General features: G+C 40.8%; 5 protein-coding genes and 1 long non-coding RNA gene across 7 annotated transcripts; 1 reads left to right on the top strand and 5 right to left on the bottom strand.

Moving 5' to 3' along the window:
* The first annotated feature begins 657 nt into the window (after positions 1-657).
* Positions 658-2,520, top strand: LOC125706512 (uncharacterized). Of its 2 annotated transcripts, XM_048973237.1 has the most exons (5): positions 658-1,047; positions 1,141-1,211; positions 1,361-1,537; positions 1,810-1,859; positions 2,040-2,516. In XM_048973237.1, exons 1-5 carry the CDS (start codon positions 875-877, stop codon positions 2,169-2,171), a joined length of 603 nt encoding a protein of 200 aa, XP_048829194.1. In that variant the 5' UTR covers positions 658-874; the 3' UTR covers positions 2,172-2,516. The 2 variants fall into 2 exon arrangements, 1 of the variants encoding a protein (XP_048829194.1); XR_007382006.1 differs by having other exon boundaries at positions 658-1,537; positions 2,040-2,408; positions 2,492-2,520.
* On the bottom strand, positions 2,515-4,336 carry LOC125706822 (putative nuclease HARBI1). Its single transcript, XM_048973662.1, has 4 exons — positions 4,318-4,336; positions 3,228-3,340; positions 3,020-3,131; positions 2,515-2,919 (listed from the first exon to the last, which is right to left on the bottom strand). Exons 1-4 carry the CDS (start codon positions 4,334-4,336, stop codon positions 2,546-2,548), a joined length of 618 nt encoding a protein of 205 aa, XP_048829619.1. The 3' UTR covers positions 2,515-2,545.
* LOC125706510 (DNA polymerase III PolC-type-like) lies at positions 4,176-6,527 on the bottom strand. The gene is made up of 3 exons (XM_048973236.1): positions 6,174-6,527; positions 5,758-5,845; positions 4,176-5,050 (listed from the first exon to the last, which is right to left on the bottom strand). Exons 1-3 carry the CDS (start codon positions 6,186-6,188, stop codon positions 4,506-4,508), a joined length of 648 nt encoding a protein of 215 aa, XP_048829193.1. The 5' UTR covers positions 6,189-6,527; the 3' UTR covers positions 4,176-4,505.
* Positions 6,528-7,034: 507 nt separating this feature from the next.
* Positions 7,035-9,617, bottom strand: LOC125706888 (sterile alpha motif domain-containing protein 3-like). Its single transcript, XM_048973738.1, has 4 exons — positions 8,791-9,617; positions 8,545-8,697; positions 8,175-8,267; positions 7,035-7,516 (listed from the first exon to the last, which is right to left on the bottom strand). The coding sequence occupies exons 1-4, from the start codon at positions 9,280-9,282 to the stop codon at positions 7,214-7,216; spliced, it is 1,041 nt and encodes a 346-aa protein (XP_048829695.1). The 5' UTR covers positions 9,283-9,617; the 3' UTR covers positions 7,035-7,213.
* A 32-nt stretch (positions 9,618-9,649) lies between these two features.
* On the bottom strand, positions 9,650-13,570 carry LOC125705772 (uncharacterized). The gene is made up of 3 exons (XR_007381684.1): positions 12,722-13,570; positions 11,023-11,099; positions 9,650-9,771 (listed from the first exon to the last, which is right to left on the bottom strand). It is a non-coding gene; the product is annotated as an uncharacterized LOC125705772 (long non-coding RNA).
* A 2,264-nt stretch (positions 13,571-15,834) lies between these two features.
* Positions 15,835-17,937, bottom strand: LOC125706862 (protein PML-like). Its single transcript, XM_048973707.1, has 3 exons — positions 17,870-17,937; positions 17,471-17,558; positions 15,835-17,094 (listed from the first exon to the last, which is right to left on the bottom strand). Exons 1-3 carry the CDS (start codon positions 17,882-17,884, stop codon positions 16,550-16,552), a joined length of 648 nt encoding a protein of 215 aa, XP_048829664.1. The 5' UTR covers positions 17,885-17,937; the 3' UTR covers positions 15,835-16,549.
* Positions 17,938-19,708: the final 1,771 nt, after the last annotated feature.

A 19,708-nucleotide genomic window follows, 5' to 3' on the forward strand; every position in this document is an offset into this window, starting at 1 on the left:
CCTGCTTTGATTTATTAGGGGGGCTACAACACTCCGCCACCCCCACCCCCCCGTAATTTACACCCATGCCCCTTGGTGTAAGTGCCTGGACCCACACCCCCAATCAAAAAAAATTGACTGGTCAACCCCACCCCCCAGTTCGAGCACTTGGCAGCGGGACTAGCAGATTCATGAACACCGAAGAGAAATAAGGAACGTCTGGACATTTGAAGAGATAAAAAATGTAAAACGCAAGCGTATCTCTTTGTTGTGTCAAAATTTATTGGTGTGAAATGAAAGATAAAACTGTTAGTAGACGTTTTATTATTAAAGAGTAAAGATGGAATACACGACTAGAATGCATTTACGAGTTTGGTCCATAGTTCACTCATATTAAGCAAAAGTACATACAATGAAATAAAAGGCATGATTTTGTTTCAGTAATGTGGAAAATAACGTGTACGTATTTTGACTAAAATTATGGCATATTAAAATTCTTTTGCTGGTGATGCAGTTACATTTAATTAAATGATGAACGTAAGCAGTTAAAGCAAACGTATGTCATTTTAACATCCATAAGCTGTGAGATTCCAATTTGCTAAATGAAAAAAAAGCACAATTTTATAGAGGCACATTTAACGGATACCAGACCCAGACATCAGAAATACAGGGCAGTGCCCAGGGGGCTGTTTCACGAAGCAGGTTTTGCAAACTCTGGGTTAAAACTTGAACTCTGAGTTGATTAACTCTGAGATGTCAACCTCTGAGTTTTTGGTTTCAGAACAGGTGATAACTATTAGTTTATAAAACTCTGAGTTCAATTAACCCTGATTGTCACGCGTGCACGAGCACATAAAAAGGCTCTATCAATGGCATCCAGAGAAAATGATTCACCATGACAACACAGGGAAACAAATCTCGCGCTTCCAATTTCACCCCAGTGGAGCTTGAATTATTAATGATGGCGTATGCTGAATACGAGCATGCCATATCAAAAAAAGGAAACACGATTGTTGCTGCGAAAGAACGGGAACAAGCGTGGCAGAAAATAGCTGACCGAGTGAATGCGTAAGTATTGATAAGAACGATGTTGATTGATGTATATTTAAGAAATATTACTAGTTTTTCTATATTCTCTCTAATTTAATTTCGTTATCACAGGTGTAACCCAACCGGCATAAAGCGCACTTGGCAGCAAATAAAGATGAAGTATAAAAATATAGTACAAACAGGTAGGCACTGGACGATTGGGAGGTTTTGCTCGTCTATAAGACACAAAAGCTACAGTCTCATCTGGCAGCATGTAATATTGTTTAAATCTTTTTACAAAGTTCTAAATGTGGGCTTGGGTGCATATGGTCACATTTTACCTACATATTAGCCAATAGGAAAAAGGCAGAGGCCCGAAAAACTGGTGGGGGTCCACCACCAACACCTCTCACAGAGGCTGAAGAGATGGCTCTCAGCCAAAACACTGGCCGGCCCATGGCTGATGGCATCCTTGGAGGAAGTTCCTCCGATACAGCCATGCCCCAGGACAGAAGTTCATACAGAAGAAGTAAGTAATTCATATGAATGATGTATGTGCATTTGTCCAGTGTTGGCTCAGTGATGGCAATCCATGAAACTCATCATCAAACCCATCATAATCGAACCGATTGTAATGTATTTAACAGTTATAGATGAGTATAATTTGATAGATGCCATTACTTCCTGTACATACTGTTGAAAGACTGTGATATTTGAAAGACTGCCCACTGTTGTACAAGTTATATTCAAAATGTGCAGGTCTCTGTTGATGAATTGCCTGTAATCCACATTGTCTTGCAGTTACTGATGGAGTAATCTCTGTTGTGGAACTGCCAGACACCCATGAAATGGTACATACTCTTCTCGGGACTTTTCATACTATGTCTTTCATTATTGGTGTATGCAAGTAAGAGATACCTTGTCAGCTGGCACAGGGAGGGAAGATGTAGAGCAGCCTATGGTATGCACTGTCTAACAAATACGTCATGTAAGTGATGCACCATTTTAAAACATTCATCCTTTCTTCACAGAGCAATGCAGAGAATCTCCAGGGTGAACCGACTGCATCCACAGCCACAGCTCAGCCTACCTCTAAGATGCTGCAGTATTTGCCTGCCAGTTATTGCAATATTGGATTAAGAATCATTCTTCTCATGAAATGAAAATGTCGTTAGCTACAAGTGTCTATTTTCTAAGTTATATTCATAGTTGTACAATTTTCACAGTGCAATACTGCCAAGATGTAACATTGTTCTGTATTCTAATAGCTCCCTGTAAAGCAGTTGTACAAAATATACCTTGAGAAACAAATTGACAAATCGGATCTGGAAATGGAACACATTAAACAAAAAATGCAGAAAACCCTAATAGACATACAAATATTGGAACATCACTTAAAGGTGGGTAGTGGCACAAGTTGATGGATCGTTAACTGTCTTTCAAAACCAAATATTAAAATACTGTTTTGCATATTCAATTACAGGAAATAAAGAAGAGTGCATAAAATGATTGTCATATGTTTTTATTTGCAACTTATTCACTGGAAATGATTAGAACATATTGCGTTTCGAACAGCTTGTCCATCTGTTGCATCAACAGGAATGTCAGGGTTGTTATCAGGGTCAACCTCTGGGGCAGCAACCCAGGTTTCTCGTCTCATCATTGCAATATTGTGCAGGACTACGCATGCAACAATGATATCACAGGCCCTTTCTGGGGTGGCACGGAGGCCACGGAGGCACTGGAAACGGGCCTTCAGTATGCCCAGGGTCATCTCTATTCTGGCCCGGGTCCTGCTGTGAGCCAAGTTATATCTTTGCTGTGGGCCAGGCTCAGGATCAGGGTATGGGGTCAGCAGATAGGGCTGGCATGGGTACCCCCTGTCACCGAGTAGGTAACCACTGAACTCCCCTACAATAATGAGTAGACAGTTTACATGTTAAGGTGCAATATCAGGGAACAAGATATTGCTTAAGGATTATAATATACCGCAGCTACATTGTATACTCACCACGAGCAAGTCTAGCACTCAGTGTGCATTCACGGAACATTCTGGCATCATGCACAGACCCAGGCCACTTTGCCTCCACGTTGCTGATGACATAGGCTGCATCACATATAATCTTCACAATGCAGAACAGTGATTAGTTACTGTAGATGTACTGTAAAGTAGGCCAATAATTCAATGCAGTAAACTACTAAAAGCTAGACACACCTACCTGCACATTGATACTGTGGAATGACTTTCTGTTCACATAGTCTCCTTCATTTACTGAAGGAGCCTTAATGGGAATATGTGTGCCATCTATGCAGCCAATCACACCTGGAAATCCTAACAAAGAGGACATAAGTCTACGTAATTTTAACAGGTACTGCAGTCAGTTTCTAGTTTTGTATGGTGTTACAATGCGAAGAGTAACTGTATTTTATCTAGTCAACCTACAATTGTGTATTGCTTCAAATCTTAAAGCATATTACTAAGTATATGAGGCTATTACTTCATACCTGCAATTCTATGGAATTCTTCCTTGATTATTCTACTACATCTGTGACCAGGGAATGCCACAAACGTGTAGAGAAAATGTTTAAGCGCAAGAGTAACCTGTCTGATACACCGGCAGACGGTTGCCTTAGAAACATGTTGAGCGTCACCAATATTGTACAGAAAGCTGCCATTACCAAAGAAGCGAAGTGCTGTACAAAGAATTTGCTCGGAACTGAGAGGATGTCCACGGTGTGTTTGACGAGCAAAATGAGGGCTAAGAATATTGTTGAGATAAATGATTGTCTGTGATGAAAAACGGTAACGCTCTAACAGAAAATCATTTGTAAACGATAAAATATCTAAACGGGGTCTGATCACCCTCTCCTGACGTAGATTCCTGCGGATGATTTGTGCTTCGATGTCGACCGGTCTTTCAAGAAAAGGACACGCCATGTCTGAGAAAGTACTTGCTTCAATCTGACTGTTCATTTAAAGAGGAGGAACTCAGAGTTACAGGGATTAAACCTGCTAGCAAGCAGGTTAGCTTCACGGGGTATGTTACCGCGGTAAATGACTCAGAGTTGGGCTCAACTGGCTTTTTGAAACCGATAACTTTGAGTTTCCCTTACCTCACACACAACTAACTCCGAGTTTTCACTGAACCCGCTTCGTGAAACAGCCCCCAGGTTACCAGAGTTCCGTTCCGAATTTGAAGATATGTCGGAAAAATAACACTATATTAAAATATTACTATATTATTATTATTATTATTATTAATAAAAATAACCAAGTACGGTACTGTATTGTGACTGGAGCCGACGAACCGCTGAAGTCGCGCAACATTTTCACGAGCATTACAAAGAAATGCGTGCGTTTGTTATGAATCATTATATTTAACCCGAATTTATAATAGTAAGTACGAGTTGTTCGTAAGTCGGGTATTCTTAACTAGGGGATTGCCCTACCCTGTAAACATTCCTCCTGGGTACCCCCTAGCTTTAGAAACTGGAAGCTAGAATCGTACCTGATCTATTGGATACAGGTGTTTGTCTAAGAGCATTTGGCTCGGACTCCAAACACGGAACAGTTCCTGCAGGAGCTTGGAATCTTCCAGAGCGTCATGTGCCATGTAAGACTTGCCCAGGAACCATTTAACAAGGTATTCCTGCGAGAACTTCGTGAGCCCGGAGCATTCCGGAAGGTCTCTGCTGAGCCGTAAGGTATCCAGGAAGCCTACGATGATCCGCGTCAGCTCATTACAGAGGGAGAAACTGCTCAGGTTGCGGAGGAGGATGGGGGCGTCGAAGTCGAGCGCGTTGTGTGCCACCAGGACGGGTCTGTGGAACCCGCGCAGGAAAGTGAGGAACTCAATGAGCGCTTGTCCCAGGGGGACAGTCCACACGGGCTGCCCGTGTTGCAGGAGCCTGTCGCCTTCCACCGTGAAACCCGTCACCCTGGACGCCCCCGCAGTTATGCTGTGACTTGGGATCACGTACTTGTTGAAGGTCCTGTCACCACAGACAGCAGATAGCTGGACAATGTCGCACTGCGAGACATCTGGACAAGAAATGAAGGTTATCTGAGGAGCTCCGTCTTCTAATGCTCTTCTCTCAGTGGGTGACCCGACCCGCCTTATTCACAAGCGCACTTTATGGGAGTGCATGCATTAAACCAATTTCAATGTGAAATTCTACCAGAATATTAACCACTTATCTCCATATGAGCATACAAAAGGTACTTTTCGACAGTGCTGAGAGTCACGCATCCACACCACACTCCCCCAGCCACTGAACCAAAAAGTTCACAAGACTCGAGTTTGACTTAATGCTCATTTAGCATGCTTACATACATTAACCGGGGCGGCACTGTTGCCTCACACCTCTGGGAACCGGGTTCGAGTCTCCGCCTAGGTCACATGCGTGTGGAGTTTGCATGTTCTCCCCGTGTCGTCGTGGGGTTTCCTCCGGATACTCCGGTTTCCCCCCCCCCCCACCCCACCCCACAGTCCAAAGACATGCTGAGGCTAATTGGAGTTACTAAATTGCCGGTAGGTGCATGTGTGAGTGAGTGGTGTGTGTGAGTGTGCCCTGTCCTGGATTGTTCCCTGCCTCGTACCCATTGCTTCCGGGATAGGCTCCGGACACCCCGCGACCCAGTAGGATAAGCGGTTTGGAAAATGGATGGACATACATCAAGCAACAAATATTTAAGCAGGCTAAACGTTAAAGTATTTGACAACTGCTCACGGAGTGTTGGTACCGTACCCAAGCCAGTTGTTTCCAGGTCAAAAAAAACGAAGGTATATTGGCTGGATGCAGCTCCTGTATATCTCCCCCAAGCTGCAGTTGGATTCTTTTTGGGATGAAAACGCCAACAGACAAAACACACAGTCAGTCTACATTAACAGTTATCATTTCTACAAGTAACGGGTTCGTTTTGAACGCGGCAATAGTGTTTCCCTACGATAAGAAGGTATTCGAATGAATAAAACAAGTAATTATAATTATTCTGGTAATTGCAAAATTGCAATTAATTTTTAAAATGATGTAAATATGCGGTTTAAAAATTTAAATGAAAATCAATAAGTTATTGGCGTTTTAGAGGACATGACGCATTTAGACTTGAAAGCAATACATTAAAAAGTGTAAAATGTGCATACATAATTATACACGTTTCTCACCCAGACAGACTGCATGTCGGCGCTCGGTCCTGGTCTGATGTTTGATGCCTTGGGCGTGTCAGTTGTCTCTCTGCTGCGTTTGCCGACCGACTTTTATACCATCAAGGCAGAGAAATGGCCGAAGGGGTGGATCTATGTTTATTACTAATACGAATTTAGGTCTCACTTTCGTAGGGCGCAGCTCGGGCTCTTTCTTTCGTTTCGCACAAACACCATAAGGAAAGCAAAATCGATGCAGAGCTTTCGTACACACACACACAGTCAATGTGAAGCTTTATTAACGGAAATCGAACCCCACCCGCAATCGCAGTCTTATACACGGTCAAACCACCTTTATTATTATCTTCATCTGTATGATCCAGGAGTCTGGAAATCACCAGTTTAGGACGGACAAAATAAAACTCCGACACCTGCACTGTAAACCCGGATAAGTTGAATTTACTTTAAAAATTTGAGGAAACCGGTTGCCTTAAAAAAATAAGTAATTTGTAATGAAAACCTAAGTTCATTTAACTGAAAATGTTAAGTACATTACACTCAATTCAAAATCGATTTAACTTGACATGTTTTGCTAAGTTAACTTCTTTGCACAATTAATACACTTAATATCTTAAGTATAATGTACCAAATACCTAGTTGTAGCTTACTTATTCAGTTATTATCATTAAATTATTATTTCAGTTTTTAATCTGGTGGATTATAAATAGTTATTCAGGTCAAGAAATCAGATGAAACATTTGTTGAAAACACCCCGGTTAGGGGTAAAATGCTTTATTGTGAACATACACAACAGATTGTTTTTCTAAAAGCACGACATAAAACTAGGCACCTGGTATCAGGTGCAACTATTAAGAACACCACTTAACACTGCAAACTGTTTTCCTCAGTTTTTGGTTTGTTAATCTGAATCAAAACCAGACATATCAGTGCCAGTCCAATTACATAAATAGAAAAAAGTGCATAACAGTGCAAATAAGTCCCTTTTCTAAAAGAACAAACAATCTTTCTCCTATCTGGAGAAATAGTGTAACAACACCTCTTTACACTGCAAGTTGGTTTTTCAGAGTCTGAATTTTTGGTGGCAGCTCACTTTTACCCAGGTTAAACATCACCTGCTGAACAAAGCAAAAAGTGTTTTTCATGTATCTGGGATAGTCCAGGTGCAGGGCATATATCAGTCCAAAAAGGACATAGAAGGCCTGAGGAAGGTTGGCCAGATCATCCATCACCACATTCCCTTCCAAGATGATTCCCACTTTGGATGGGTTCAGCTTAAGGTTCTCTTCACCAATGAAAAGCAATCCCACTGGAGTTTGCCTGTACAAGTCATTGTCAGCTGTGTCCTTACAGAGAAACAAATGTACAATCGTGTGTTAGTTAGCACAAACATTTTCGAAGTGTTAACAATACAAATACCCTAAGAAGAAACACTGTACACTGATATATTAGTAAAAGACACTCTGTTCATACAAGATATGAGGCCTGGCTTGTTCAGCTTCCTTTTCACTGTACAATTACAGCAAAATATTTAATGTTAACTGAACCCAAATTTTTTCAGCCAAGTTTTTTCAGTTAATTTCATGCCACTGATTAAACATACAGACAATTTTATGGTAAAAATAAATAAAAAAAAACTCCAAGTCTGAAAAACTGAATAAATCTGTAGCACATAGTAGTGCGGATTAATGGTTTAAAAATAAAATAAAAACAAAGAACATGCATTTATGAGGGGCCGTGCAAGCCATAATTCATTCTGGCACTCACACACATTTTCCTCTCACACTCACATTCTCCTCTCAGAGGAGAGGAGGATAGGAGAAGGATGTGTGTGTGAGAGGAGAATGTGTGTGTGTGTGTGTGTGAGAGAGAGAGCAGAATGTGTGTGTGTGTGAGAGAGAGGAGAATGTGTGCAAGAGGAGAATGTATGTGTGTGTGTGAGTGTGTGTGCTTGCACGGCCCCTCACATGCATCTGCAACATGTATAAAAATGAATATGCTTACAAAGCAGGTCTTGAAGAAGGCAGAAGGATCATCACCCAAGGTGACCGGCAGTCCCCGAAGACAAAGGCATCTGACGTCTGTTGGCTCAGTTGTCTAGACGATAGTGGACATGGAATAAAACACTTTATAAGGATACTGACTGTAATTTACAAGAAATTACAAGAAGAGATTAGGAAAAAATTTAATGGAAATAGGAGATAAAATTATGAGAATAGAAAATGCAGAGGTAAAAAAAGGTGTAGAAAATGAATAGAAGAGGGAGAAATAGAGAAGAGCAAAGAGGGGGAGAGAAAAATTAGACAAGAAACAAAAAGGATAAGGAGGAAAAGCTTCATAGGAAAACAGGACTGATGTAGATATGTTAACTTACCTTTGTCTGGTATAAAAGTTCAGCCAAAAGCTGACCAGTAAGGCCTTTCTTCTTTTTGAAGAGGTCCATGAGGCTTGGAGACAAATTGTCAAGTGCATCCAAGAAGTTCTCTCTGAGATTTTTCCCTACCACTCTGCCAAATTCATAATAAACCTGAAACATGGCAAACAATGCATCAGTCAATGTTCACACTGTTTTAATCTGACACACTCAACACTACATGATATGTAGACACTAAACACAAACCTGATTTTCTGTAAAAAGAGCTGGCCAACGATGCACCACCTGGCTGATGGCAGGCTTCTCATTGACAATCTCCTTTCTGCGAAAAGCAAACGTCACATCCATCTCTTTCTTAACCAGGGATTCCTTTGGCTTTGTCTTCATCATTTCATTGACCAGAACCTCACGAGCTACTTCCATGTTTTGGTCAGTCATCCCCTCTGGAAAATCAGGCAGGAAATTTATTTCCCCTTTCTTTGGCTTCTTGATCTGTGTGTTTGCAGGATCGCCATTTGTAGTGTCACTTCTTCGCTTGCCACCATTGACAGTAACATCAAGTCGACCCAGCTGCCGCATTTTGGTTCTATAATTACCCATTTTGAACTTAAGGCTATTCTTCCAACCATTCCAGCCAGAGTGTGACCCAGTTTCTTTAAGGCATGGGTGTGTTTGCACTAAAGCCTTAGCAACAGTCTCAAAATCTTCCTTTGTTGGGTATGCTTTAAATGCATACATGGTCTCAGCCAATTTCTCGAGTATGTCATGCTTTAGTTCTTTTGTGACTTTAAGAAAGGTTGCATCCCTGAAATACTGCAGGTTACCTTGGCGTAGTCTATAATCTACATCGACTTGAAATTTTGGAATTTCAAATACCGCTGGCCACTGAGAACTTCTATCCAAAGAGATGGACAGGATCTCGGTGTCTGCTTGGCTGCCTGTGTCACTACATAATTCAGAACCTCCAGGGACTGGTACAAGCTCAATGATAGGGATGATTTTGACCGTTGGTTTATCTGGGAGCTCAGACAAGTCTGTGAGGTTGCATAATTCATTGTTAAATTCAGGATCTTGGTACTGCAAGGTAAAATTGTAGTTTGTTTGAAGAGTGCCTTTGAGCCAGCTAATCAAATCTTCAAGTATGTATGGTCGAGGGTTCATTGTCATCTTTCTTATATCACCCTCGGAGATGATAACCCGCATTGTTAATTTCTGTTCCATGGCCATCTGAAAAATTAAAAGAAAAAAAAAAAAAAGACAGACAGCTGTTTAGCAAATTACAAATCGTCTCAGTGTCACCATAAGCTCTCCTTGTACCATGTATGCTGATAATGGGAGGACATCATTTAAATCTGACATCTTCAACACACACATAGAAGTAACACTATCACAATGAAGTTGGTAAGATCTCAAATGCTCCCTGTACCATGCGGCCAATTTGTGACAGACAAATAGAATCTCTACATTAACTGCAACAATCTTGTGAATCTGGACGAATGCAGGCAGACCAGAGCATGACCCAGAAGACAGTATCATGCCTGGATGATACTTGATTCCATCTACACTGACAGATGCAGCTTCAAGCACCGACTCTGGTGTTGTAAAGTTTTGAGCAATTGCTGTCTGCACACTGTGAGGGAAGGTGGCAAGCAAAACTGGAGTAACCTTTGACATCTCAACTGATGGTCTGAAAAATGAGCTACAATCGAGATGGTAACTGACTGCCTTCTGGTGTTTTGTAGCAAGTGTCGTGGCAACATTTTTAAAGTTCTGAGCAGTGCGAATTACCCTCTTAAAGAATTTATGCTTCCCCTCGAACCGCATTGTCCAAACCTCAGACAGGGGACCAAATTTCCTTACCAGCTGAGGATAATGTTCCACAAAGTGATGTTTTGGCCTTAAACGAAACTCTGGAAATGTTGACTGCAGTAAGTGCCTGTGCTCTGCTATCTTACAGTCCAGAAAGTTAAGCGTCTCTTCTGTATGCTTTGGTGCTACAGCTAGCTCAGTAATATCTTTGAGCAGCATGAGAATTTCCCAAGTGTTGTCACCCTCAGGGACACAGTGACCAATGAGAAATGGAAGGAGCCTTATGAGACACCAGTTCTCATGGCCATTTCCACCAATGGTCCCCTTACTGGAAAATCCCTTTCCAATAACCTGAGGTCGATCTGTTTTGTCACTAAATGAGTACTTAAAACACCTGATGGCCTGATTCAGCATATCTAGGGTGAAATAAGTCTTGCCTATCAGGTCTGTAAGGCACAGGGACAATTCAACTGGAACAATACCTTCCAAAATATCATGCAAGATGTCAGGAGGGTACCCACTGACCACATGAAAGTGCTCAAGATTCTCAGTTAAAGGACATGCTCCTTTCACACCATAAGCTCGAGTCATTCCAGGGTCCTCTCTGATATCCTGCACCTGCCTGTCATGGGACTCTTTGTCTCGGAGTTGAAAGAAACCAGAACATACCTCTTGTTGTTGAGTGTCTCTACTGCTTGCCAAACAGAATCTGCAGAACTTGTCGACAGTAAAACTCTCCAGGAAACCTGCAAGAGAGTGGGCAGCAAGATTGTCAGCTGCAACATACAAGACTGTACCTTTCACACTTGCACCTAGTTGCTCCAGGTAAACGCCATTCTGCTCCAATAATTTTAGATCATAGATCAGAGGTTGGAAAACTTTTGCATAACCACACTCCTTGACTGTGGAGGTATTGCACAGTAGAGCAAGTTGGATAGAGCTGAGGGTTGACCGATATTTTGAAGGTATGTTTGCAATAACCCAGTATACTGCACACATCTTGTGTTTAAGCTTTGATGTTCCAAGAGGATTGGCGACTTCAAAGTCATCAATGTAAAGTACAAGAGCAATTGTGAACTCATCTTTTGCAAGAAATGGATTTTCAGTAAAGTATTGCCCATCAGTATATGATCTGAATTCCTGAGGGACATGTACTTTTTCTGACATAGCTTTGTCTAAAACATCAGTTTTGTTAAGCAACTTCTGTAGCATAGGAACAATGGGAACATATGCAAGAGTTTTTTTGCCTTTCTCCACAACATATTCAATTGGATTTACCAGTGGAAACTCTCTACGCACATAGGCTGCTCTTTTTTTGGCAGTTCCTAAAGGTCCATCTTTGGAACAATGTGTCATCATGTTACTTTCTGACACAGCACTGATAATCTCTTTAATAACAGTCTCATCCATGTCAGCACAATATTTGTTTAATATGCCCCTGACTCTGTGTTGTACAAGTGGTTGTGAGAGCTTATTGATTTGACAGAGCTGCTCTATCACATCTTGCACTGCACTCTCTGGTATGTGCAAAACAGTGTGCATCTTTAGTAGTAAAGATGCCAAGTTGTGCTCAAGCTGTTTTTCTAAATCGTGAAGATCACATTCAGTTACCTCAGACAACTCTTGTGTGTCCTCAATATCATCATCTGACATCTGCTCTTGTGAAGCATTACTGTCATGGCTTATAATATTGTCACCAACAATTTCTGATTTAAACCTCTTTGAGATCTGTTGTTTGTGTACTTTACTCTTGTGTGCTTTGAAGGTGGAGTAAACACTGCTTTCAAAATTACAGTCTTCATAAGGGCATCTGACTTTATGATTTACTTTTAGATGTGCACGATGCAGGTGAGTGAAAAAGTCACTCTCTGAACAAGACTCTGTAAATCCACACGACAGACAGCTAAACTTAGTTGGTATATCTGTACTTTGTTGCTGATCTGGAGTTTTTGTGTGAATGCGGGACAGGTGAACTTTTAGTGCATTTAATGATTTAAATGTGCACAGACATTCCTGATGTAAACAAGGAAAAGGCTCGGTTCTGGTATAACCTCCGTGTTTTAGCCTGTAATGTTTAAATAATTGTGCTCTTTTTTCACAGCTAAAAGGACAATACTTGCACTTCCAAACCATTATTTATTCGGTGTCTTTAGACTTAACTCTAAGAATTTCTCTTTATTTTCCCTGCAAATGAGCAAACATTAACAACATTTACCTTAAGAAACCTAACAGACTGGAAAAGTCTGAACACTGACATCACATTTATTATTTTGCTAGTTTACGGCGAATTAGCTTTAATATAGGGCATTTTAAGTCACATACACATCTTAAGATACATATTCGCTTATGTTGTCTTAAAGGAACTTACCAGATACAATAGGCCGTGGTAAACCGCGTAAAACAGCCGCATGTGTTCCCGCTATCTTCTTGGAAAAAATAACGGTTGCAGCCGGCCAGGTGAAAGCCTAAAGGCGAAGCCCGCGAATCCCCACTAGGAGTACCATGACAACCAGCTGCCGTAACGCTGCATCTTGTTTACGACACTCCCTCAATTCTGAAAGGGGAATACTCACAAAAAAAGAAAAATAATAATATGAACATATTAATGCGTAGCTCAATCTAAGGCTGGGTTACACTAGCATTAGATATCGATTAGTTGTGGATAAAAAAAGCCAACGAACCGGTAAATGTTAAAAAATTGTTTCCACCGCTGCCCCCAAAACCCTCCCCCCCACAGTTAGGTAAATATACATTGCACAGCCAGGTAAATTAGCCAGTGTCTAAAAATTTCCGTCGAAATGACGAAAGTTTAAATGAAGTTTTTACAACTGAGGGAGTTAAACTCACCTTCCAGTTCCTCGCCAGCGGTGTTTGAATCCACACAACCGCAACAAAAAAATCAGTTTTAGACTGTTTTTGTTTTGTATTATATGTCTGTGTAAGAGCAGGCTGCAATATAGACTGTTGAAATAAGGAAAACACACACACACTGATACCTTGAGCAACTGCTCATTACTCTGTTAATAGGCAGTTATCACAATTGGGAAGAAGAGGTGTGGTCTGTTCAATAACTTTTCAATTTAAGCTTATTGTACTTCACATTATTTGCACATTGGACTATGCCAACAAATTAGTAGAATATACTTAAAATTATGAAGTGATATCATCAAACTTTTTCTTTTTAGTATATAATGCTTTAATATTTAAGTAGAAACTAAATCCGGGCTAACAGTGTGGATGCGAAAAACTTTTTTTCCTTGAACTTTATATAGGGTGACTAGATAATCCATTTCAGGCAGAACCCTCCAGATTTTACAAACTACAAATAGTTTAGTTATTGTGTTTTAACTGGTTTGCGTACTCGATTGAAAGAGTCATCGAGTAGTTTCATGTTAACATTAGTAATACATGCACGATTATCCGAGACCGACCAATGATCCAATCGGCACACAGCAAGAACTCGGCGCTAAAGAGAAATCCAGTTCTTTTTAATTGAAATGGTAGTTTACAAATCCAATCTTAGCTCAAAGTGTCCCCTTTGACACAGATTATCTAGCCACCATATTTTATTGCAAGTCGATGCATAAGGAGCCCCCCAGACCGCGGCAAAAGGGAGAGCTCCCGAGTAGGGGCGGAGTAGCTTCTAGGCTGACATGGGGGGGGCATTTGCCAAACCCAGACTCCCAGTCAAAAGCGTGATTCCTAACTACACAGAACACGTTTTCACTGCTCCAGAGTCCAGTGGCAGCGTGCTTTACACTGCAGACGATGCTTGATATTGCGCTTGGTAATGTGAGGCTTGCATGCAGCTCCTTGGCAATGGAAGCCCATCCATGAAGTTCCCAGTGGACAGTTTAAGTGGTGGAGTTAATGCCAAAGGAAGTTTGGAGTCAACGGAGCCTTAGCAACGTTTACGCACTATGCGCCTCAGCACTCAGCGGTTTCTATTGTTCCTAAATGCTTGCAGGGGAGAAATTTCACAAACTTACCTATTGCAATCTTATGACAGCACCACGATTGAAGTCATTGAGCTCTTCAGAACGACCCATTCACTCACAAATCTTTGTGAACCTGACTGCATAATTAGGTGCTTGATTTTATACACCTGTGGCAATGGTTGTGAATGAAACACCTGAATGTAATGATTAAGCGGCGTGTCCCAATACTTTTCTCTACATAGTGTATTTCCATTAACAGTAATACGATAAACTTAATAAATGGAGTGTGGAAAAGGAAAGCCAAGTATAGGCAAAGATCGACCTAAAGATACACCCTGGGTTCAGGACAGATGTGATACGAAGATCAGTTTAATTCGTGAACTGGGAAGCACTGCATAATGGATAGCAGTCAAAAAGTTTGTATGATGACTTTTGGAAAGTACTGAATTTACTTGGTTGCCAAGGGAATCAACAACCACAGTGTGGGCGAAGTCATCTTTGACCAATCAGAGTGAAGTGTGTGGATGTGTCATGTGCCACTACGAACATATGTAACCCGTAACCGCTGTGGATGGAATTGAGCCACTCTTTGCATGCAAAGTGAAAAAAATAACCAAATATTTGTCGACATTCCCCTCCAGTTGCGTTATGTTAACCTGTTGATATTCAACTTTTTCCCCACATTTCTCAATGTATATTCAGTTAAAGCATTTTATGCATGTAAAGCACAGGTTCCTCTGTCGTTAATGAAACGGTCCACTCCTCCCCTAGGCTTGATTTTTTATTTTATTAAGCTGAAGATTAATTTGTTCATAAACCTGTTTGTACATCCATAGACATATACAGATTTAATCCTTTTTAAAAGAAATATTACACAAATTGCACTTTATACATACCACTGTCCAAAAGAGCACACTGAAATACAAAGCTCAAGTCCTATAGCCCTGTCTGACAGGCGATGAGTAAAAACATTTAAGGTGATATATCTTGCAATACACAGGATAATATATCCTTTAACAACAGATACAATTTCCAATGTACAATTATTAGCATAATCATAATTTACTATATATATAATTATATATATAATTATAATATATATTTATATAATTATATAAATATATAATTATAACCATAATTTACTATATATATATATATATATATATATATATATATATATATAGTAAATTATGATTATGCTCATGATTGTACATTGGAAATTATAGATATATATAGTTTTTTTTTAAGTGGAGTCTGCCTTTTCAGTCATTACAGGATTCACTTCCGGATGCCAAGAGCACTGACAAATTAATAAAAGTGAAGAGCGTTTATTTCAATTGAATTTTTCGAAATTTAGAATTAGAATTTTTCAAACCAGTTTTAAAGTCAAGCAGCGGGACTAGCAGATTCACGAACACCGAAGTGGTATAAAGAATGTACATGTAAAATATGTAAAATGTAAAACGCTATACGCACGCGTATCTCTTTGTTGTGTCAAAATTTTCAAGCGTGAAATAAAAAATAAGAAGAAATAAAATTGTTAGTAGACGTAATTTTATTAAAGAGTAAAGATGGAATACACGACTAGAATGCATTTACGAGTTTGGTCCATAGTTCACTCTTAAGCAAAAGTACATACAATGAAATAAAAGGCATGATTTCGTGTCAGTAATGTGGAAAATGACGTGTAAGTATTTTGACTAAAATTATGGCATATTAAAATTATTTTGCTGGTGATGCAGTTACGTTTAACAATGGCAAAAAAAATGAACTTACGCAGTTAAAGTAAACGTATGTCATTTTAACATCCATATGAGAAGCTGTGAGATGACAATTTGCTAAATGAAAAAAAGCACCATTTTATAGAGGCACATTTAACGGATACCAGACCTAGACATCAAAAATACAGGGCACTGCCCAGGTTACCAAAGAGTTCCGCTCCGAATGTCGGAAAAATAACACTATATTAAAATATTATTACTATATTATTATTATTATTGTTATTAATAATAATTAACAATAAAAATAACTAAGTACGGTACTGTATTGTGACTGGAGCCGACGAACCGCTGAAGTCGCGCAACATTTTCACGAGCATCACAAAGAAATGCGTGCGTTTGTTGTTATGAATCATTGTATTTAACCCGAATTTATAATAGTAAGTACGAGTGGTTCGCAAGTCGGGTATTCTTAACTAGGGGATTGCCCTACCCTGTAAACATTCCTCCTGGGTACCCGCTAGCTTTGGAAACTGGAAGCTAGAATTGTACCTGATCTATTGGATACAGGTGTTTGTCTAAGAGCATTTGGCTCGGACTCCAAACACGGAACAGTTCCTGCAGGAGCTTGGAATCTTCCAGAGCGTCATGTGCCATGTAAGACTTGCCCAGGAACCATTTAACAAGGTATTCCTGCGAGAACTTCGTGAGCCCGGAGCATTCCGGGAGGTCTCTGCTGAGCCGTAAGGTATCCAGGAAGCCTACGATGATCCGCGTCAGCTCATTACAGAGGGAGAAACTGCTCAGGTTGCGGAGGAGGATGGGGGCGTCGAAGTCGAGCGCGTTGTGTGCCACCAGGATGGGTCTGTGGAACCCGCGCAGGAAAGTGAGGAAATCAAAGAGCGCTTGTCCCAGGGGGACGGTCCGCATGAGGCGCCCGTGTTGCAGGAGCCTGCCGCCTTCCACCGTGAAACCCGTCACCCTGGACGCCCCCGCAGTTATGCTGTGACTTGGGATCACGTACTTGTTGAAGGTCCTGTCACCACAGACAGCAGATAGCTGGACAATGTCGCACTGCGAGACACCTGAACAGGAAATGAAGGTTATCTGAGGAGCTCCGTCCTCTGATGCTCTTCTCTCAGTGGGTGACCCGATCCGCCTTATTCACAAGCGCACTTTATGGGAGTGCATGCATTAAACCAATTTCAATGTGAAATTCTACCAGAATATTAACCACTTATCTCCATAAGAGCATACAAAGGTACATTTCGGCAGTGCTGAGAATCACGCATCCACACCACACTCCCCCAGCCACTGAACCAAAAAGTTCACAAGACTCGAGTTTGACTTAATGCTCATTTCGCATGCTTATACATGCATCAACCAACAAAACTGAAAGTAGGCTAAACATTAAAGTATTTGACACAGCTGCTCACGGGTGACCTAGTGTTGGAACCGTACCCAAGCTGGTGGTTTCCAGGTCAAAAAAAACCAAAGTATTTTGGCTGGTTGCAGCTCCTGCATATCTTCCCCTAGCTGCTCGTGGATTCTTTTTGGGGTGAAAACGCCAACAGACAAAACACACAGTCAGTCTACATTAACAGTTATCATTTCTACAAGTAACGGGTTCGTTTTGAACGCGGCAATAGTGTTTCCCTACGATAAGAAGGTATTCGAATGAACAAAACAAGTAATTATAATTATTCTGGTAATTGCAAAATTACAATAATTTTTTTAAATGATGTAAATATGCGGTTTAATAATTTAAATGAAAATCAATAAATGATTGGCGTTTTAGACTTGAAAGCAATACATTAAAAAAGAGTAAAATGTGCATACATAATTATATACGTATCTCACCCAGTCAGACTGCATGTCAGCGCTTGGTCCTGGTCTGATGCTTGATGCCTTGGGCGTTTCAGTTGTCTCTCCGCTGCGTTTGCCTACCGACTTTTATACCATCAAGGCAGAGAAGTGGCCGAAGGGGTGGATCTATATGTTTATTACTAATATGAATTTGGGTCTCGCTTTCACACCTCGGGCTCTTTCTTTTGTTTCACACCAATGGCATTAGTGAAGTTAAGCCGATACACAACGTCAATGTGAAACTTAATTAACGGAAATCGTTCCGCACCCGCATCCGCAGTCTTATACACGGTAGACGGTAAAACCATCTTTAATGTTGTCTTCATCTGCATGATCCAGGAGTCTGGAAATCACCAGTTTAGGACGGACAAAATAAAACTGACACCTGTATGTTAAAAAGGTTCTTTTTAAAAAAATATATAGTGTGACCAGATAATCCATATCGGGCAGGACTCTTTTGAACTAGATTTTACAAACTGCAAATACTTCAGTTCTTCTTGTGTGTTAACGTTAATATTAGTGACACATGCACGATTATACGAGACTGACCAATCAGCACACAGCAAGAACTTAGCGCTAAAGCGAAATCCAGATCTTTTTAATTGAAATGGTAGTTTACAAATCCAATTTTAGCTCAAAGTGTCCCCTTTGACACAGATTACCTGGCCACCATATTTTATTGCAAGTCGATGCATAAGAAGCCCCACAGATTGCGGCAGAAGGGGGAGCTCCCGAGTAGGGGCGGAGTAACTTCTAGGCTGATATGGATGGGGAGGGGCCTTAGAGCTGTTTTTTTGGAGCTGATACAGAATTTAAAAAGAGTTAAGAACAATGGAATATGGATAGCATGCTAATCAATGCACAGGGTGCCAACAGTAACACTTATCGATCATGGTGGGGGCGCTAGTGCTCCGGTGAAAATCGGGGGGGGGGGGGGTATTGTGCAAGTGATTCAATCGGCAGGATATTTTATTGCAGATCATAATATGTTCACCAAAATTGTTTTATAAATCGCTTGGAGTAAACATTTAATCTATGTGTTTTGTTGCTTGCCCCCCCGACAAATTCTGCCGAGTCATAAAATCCCAAGTCATAAAATGACTGACTGACACGATGGATGCCTGAAATCTCTTATGAGTGTGGGCCCTTGCGGAAGACTCCCAGATAGCTCCTATTTTCTTTCCGGCGCATCTCTAGTCTCACAGTCCTTTCAAGGTCTCTAGTACAAGGTCTGTAGCTGTAATCCTCCTACGGACGTCTGCAAGGGATCCTCACATTGTTTGTCTAACAATGTTTCAGGAAACAAAAACAACATTCAATGCGTTAAGAAATTTCAGAAATTATATGCCCCTCTAACATGAGTACTGATCCATAATCATTCATAATTTCTTATATATATAGATATATATATATATATACACATACACACACACTAATTTTCTACAGCAGTGCACATAGCTGATAAAACCAAGTGAAACAACAGATAATTTCATATTTATTGGTCTCTCCCACACAGCCATTCAGACAGACCCTACTTTCCTCCCCCTCCCAGCTGGCAGAGACTACAGTACACACTTTGTCTCATGACTGTTAGTGCAGCATGTATCACACACCACAAAGAAGGCACTGCCTCCCTCAGAATCTGCTGAGGGGGATTCCTAGGGAGGCGTGGTTACTGCAGGGGGAATCATCATCTGCGGGGATCCCGCAGGCGGAATTGCAACTGATGTCTGTCAGGGTATGTGTGAGCTCATGGGCACAGTCCCTAAGTACAGGACCTAAAATATTACCAGGACCAGCAGCCTTATGTTGGTTCGCTCTTTGTATAGTGTG

This window comes from Brienomyrus brachyistius, chromosome 13 (assembly GCF_023856365.1).
Source record: "Brienomyrus brachyistius isolate T26 chromosome 13, BBRACH_0.4, whole genome shotgun sequence".
In the NCBI taxonomy this organism is placed as follows: domain Eukaryota; kingdom Metazoa; phylum Chordata; class Actinopteri; order Osteoglossiformes; family Mormyridae; genus Brienomyrus; species Brienomyrus brachyistius.

What these genes read in the sequence shown, in the direction of transcription:
- LOC125706512 (XM_048973237.1), top strand. Translation starts at nt 875, where the DNA reads ATGACAACACAGGGAAACAAATCTCGCGCTTCCAATTTCACCCCAGTG. An exon ending in ATAGCTGACCGAGTGAATGC is followed by an intron (nt 1,048 to 1,140) that starts GTAAGTATTGAT and finishes TCGTTATCACAG; the next exon opens with GTGTAACCCAACCGGCATAA. An exon ending in TGCCAGACACCCATGAAATG is followed by an intron (nt 1,860 to 2,039) that starts GTACATACTCTT and finishes CTTTCTTCACAG; the next exon opens with AGCAATGCAGAGAATCTCCA.
- LOC125706822 (XM_048973662.1), bottom strand. An exon ending in TCCACAGTATCAATGTGCAG is followed by an intron (nt 3,132 to 3,227) that starts GTAGGTGTGTCT and finishes TGCATTGTGAAG; the next exon opens with ATTATATGTGATGCAGCCTA. An exon ending in GAGTGCTAGACTTGCTCGTG is followed by an intron (nt 2,920 to 3,019) that starts GTGAGTATACAA and finishes TCATTATTGTAG; the next exon opens with GGGAGTTCAGTGGTTACCTA.
- LOC125706510 (XM_048973236.1), bottom strand. An exon ending in CCTGGAAACAACTGGCTTGG is followed by an intron (nt 5,051 to 5,757) that starts GTACGGTACCAA and finishes TTTCTTGTCCAG; the next exon opens with ATGTCTCGCAGTGCGACATT.
- LOC125706888 (XM_048973738.1), bottom strand. Translation starts at nt 9,282, where the DNA reads ATGTATGCATTTAAAGCATACCCAACAAAGGAAGATTTTGAGACTGTT. An exon ending in AACTTTTATACCAGACAAAG is followed by an intron (nt 8,268 to 8,544) that starts GTAAGTTAACAT and finishes ACTATCGTCTAG; the next exon opens with ACAACTGAGCCAACAGACGT. An exon ending in CCTTCTTCAAGACCTGCTTT is followed by an intron (nt 7,517 to 8,174) that starts GTAAGCATATTC and finishes TTTCTCTGTAAG; the next exon opens with GACACAGCTGACAATGACTT.
- LOC125706862 (XM_048973707.1), bottom strand. An exon ending in CCTGGAAACCACCAGCTTGG is followed by an intron (nt 17,095 to 17,470) that starts GTACGGTTCCAA and finishes TTTCCTGTTCAG; the next exon opens with GTGTCTCGCAGTGCGACATT.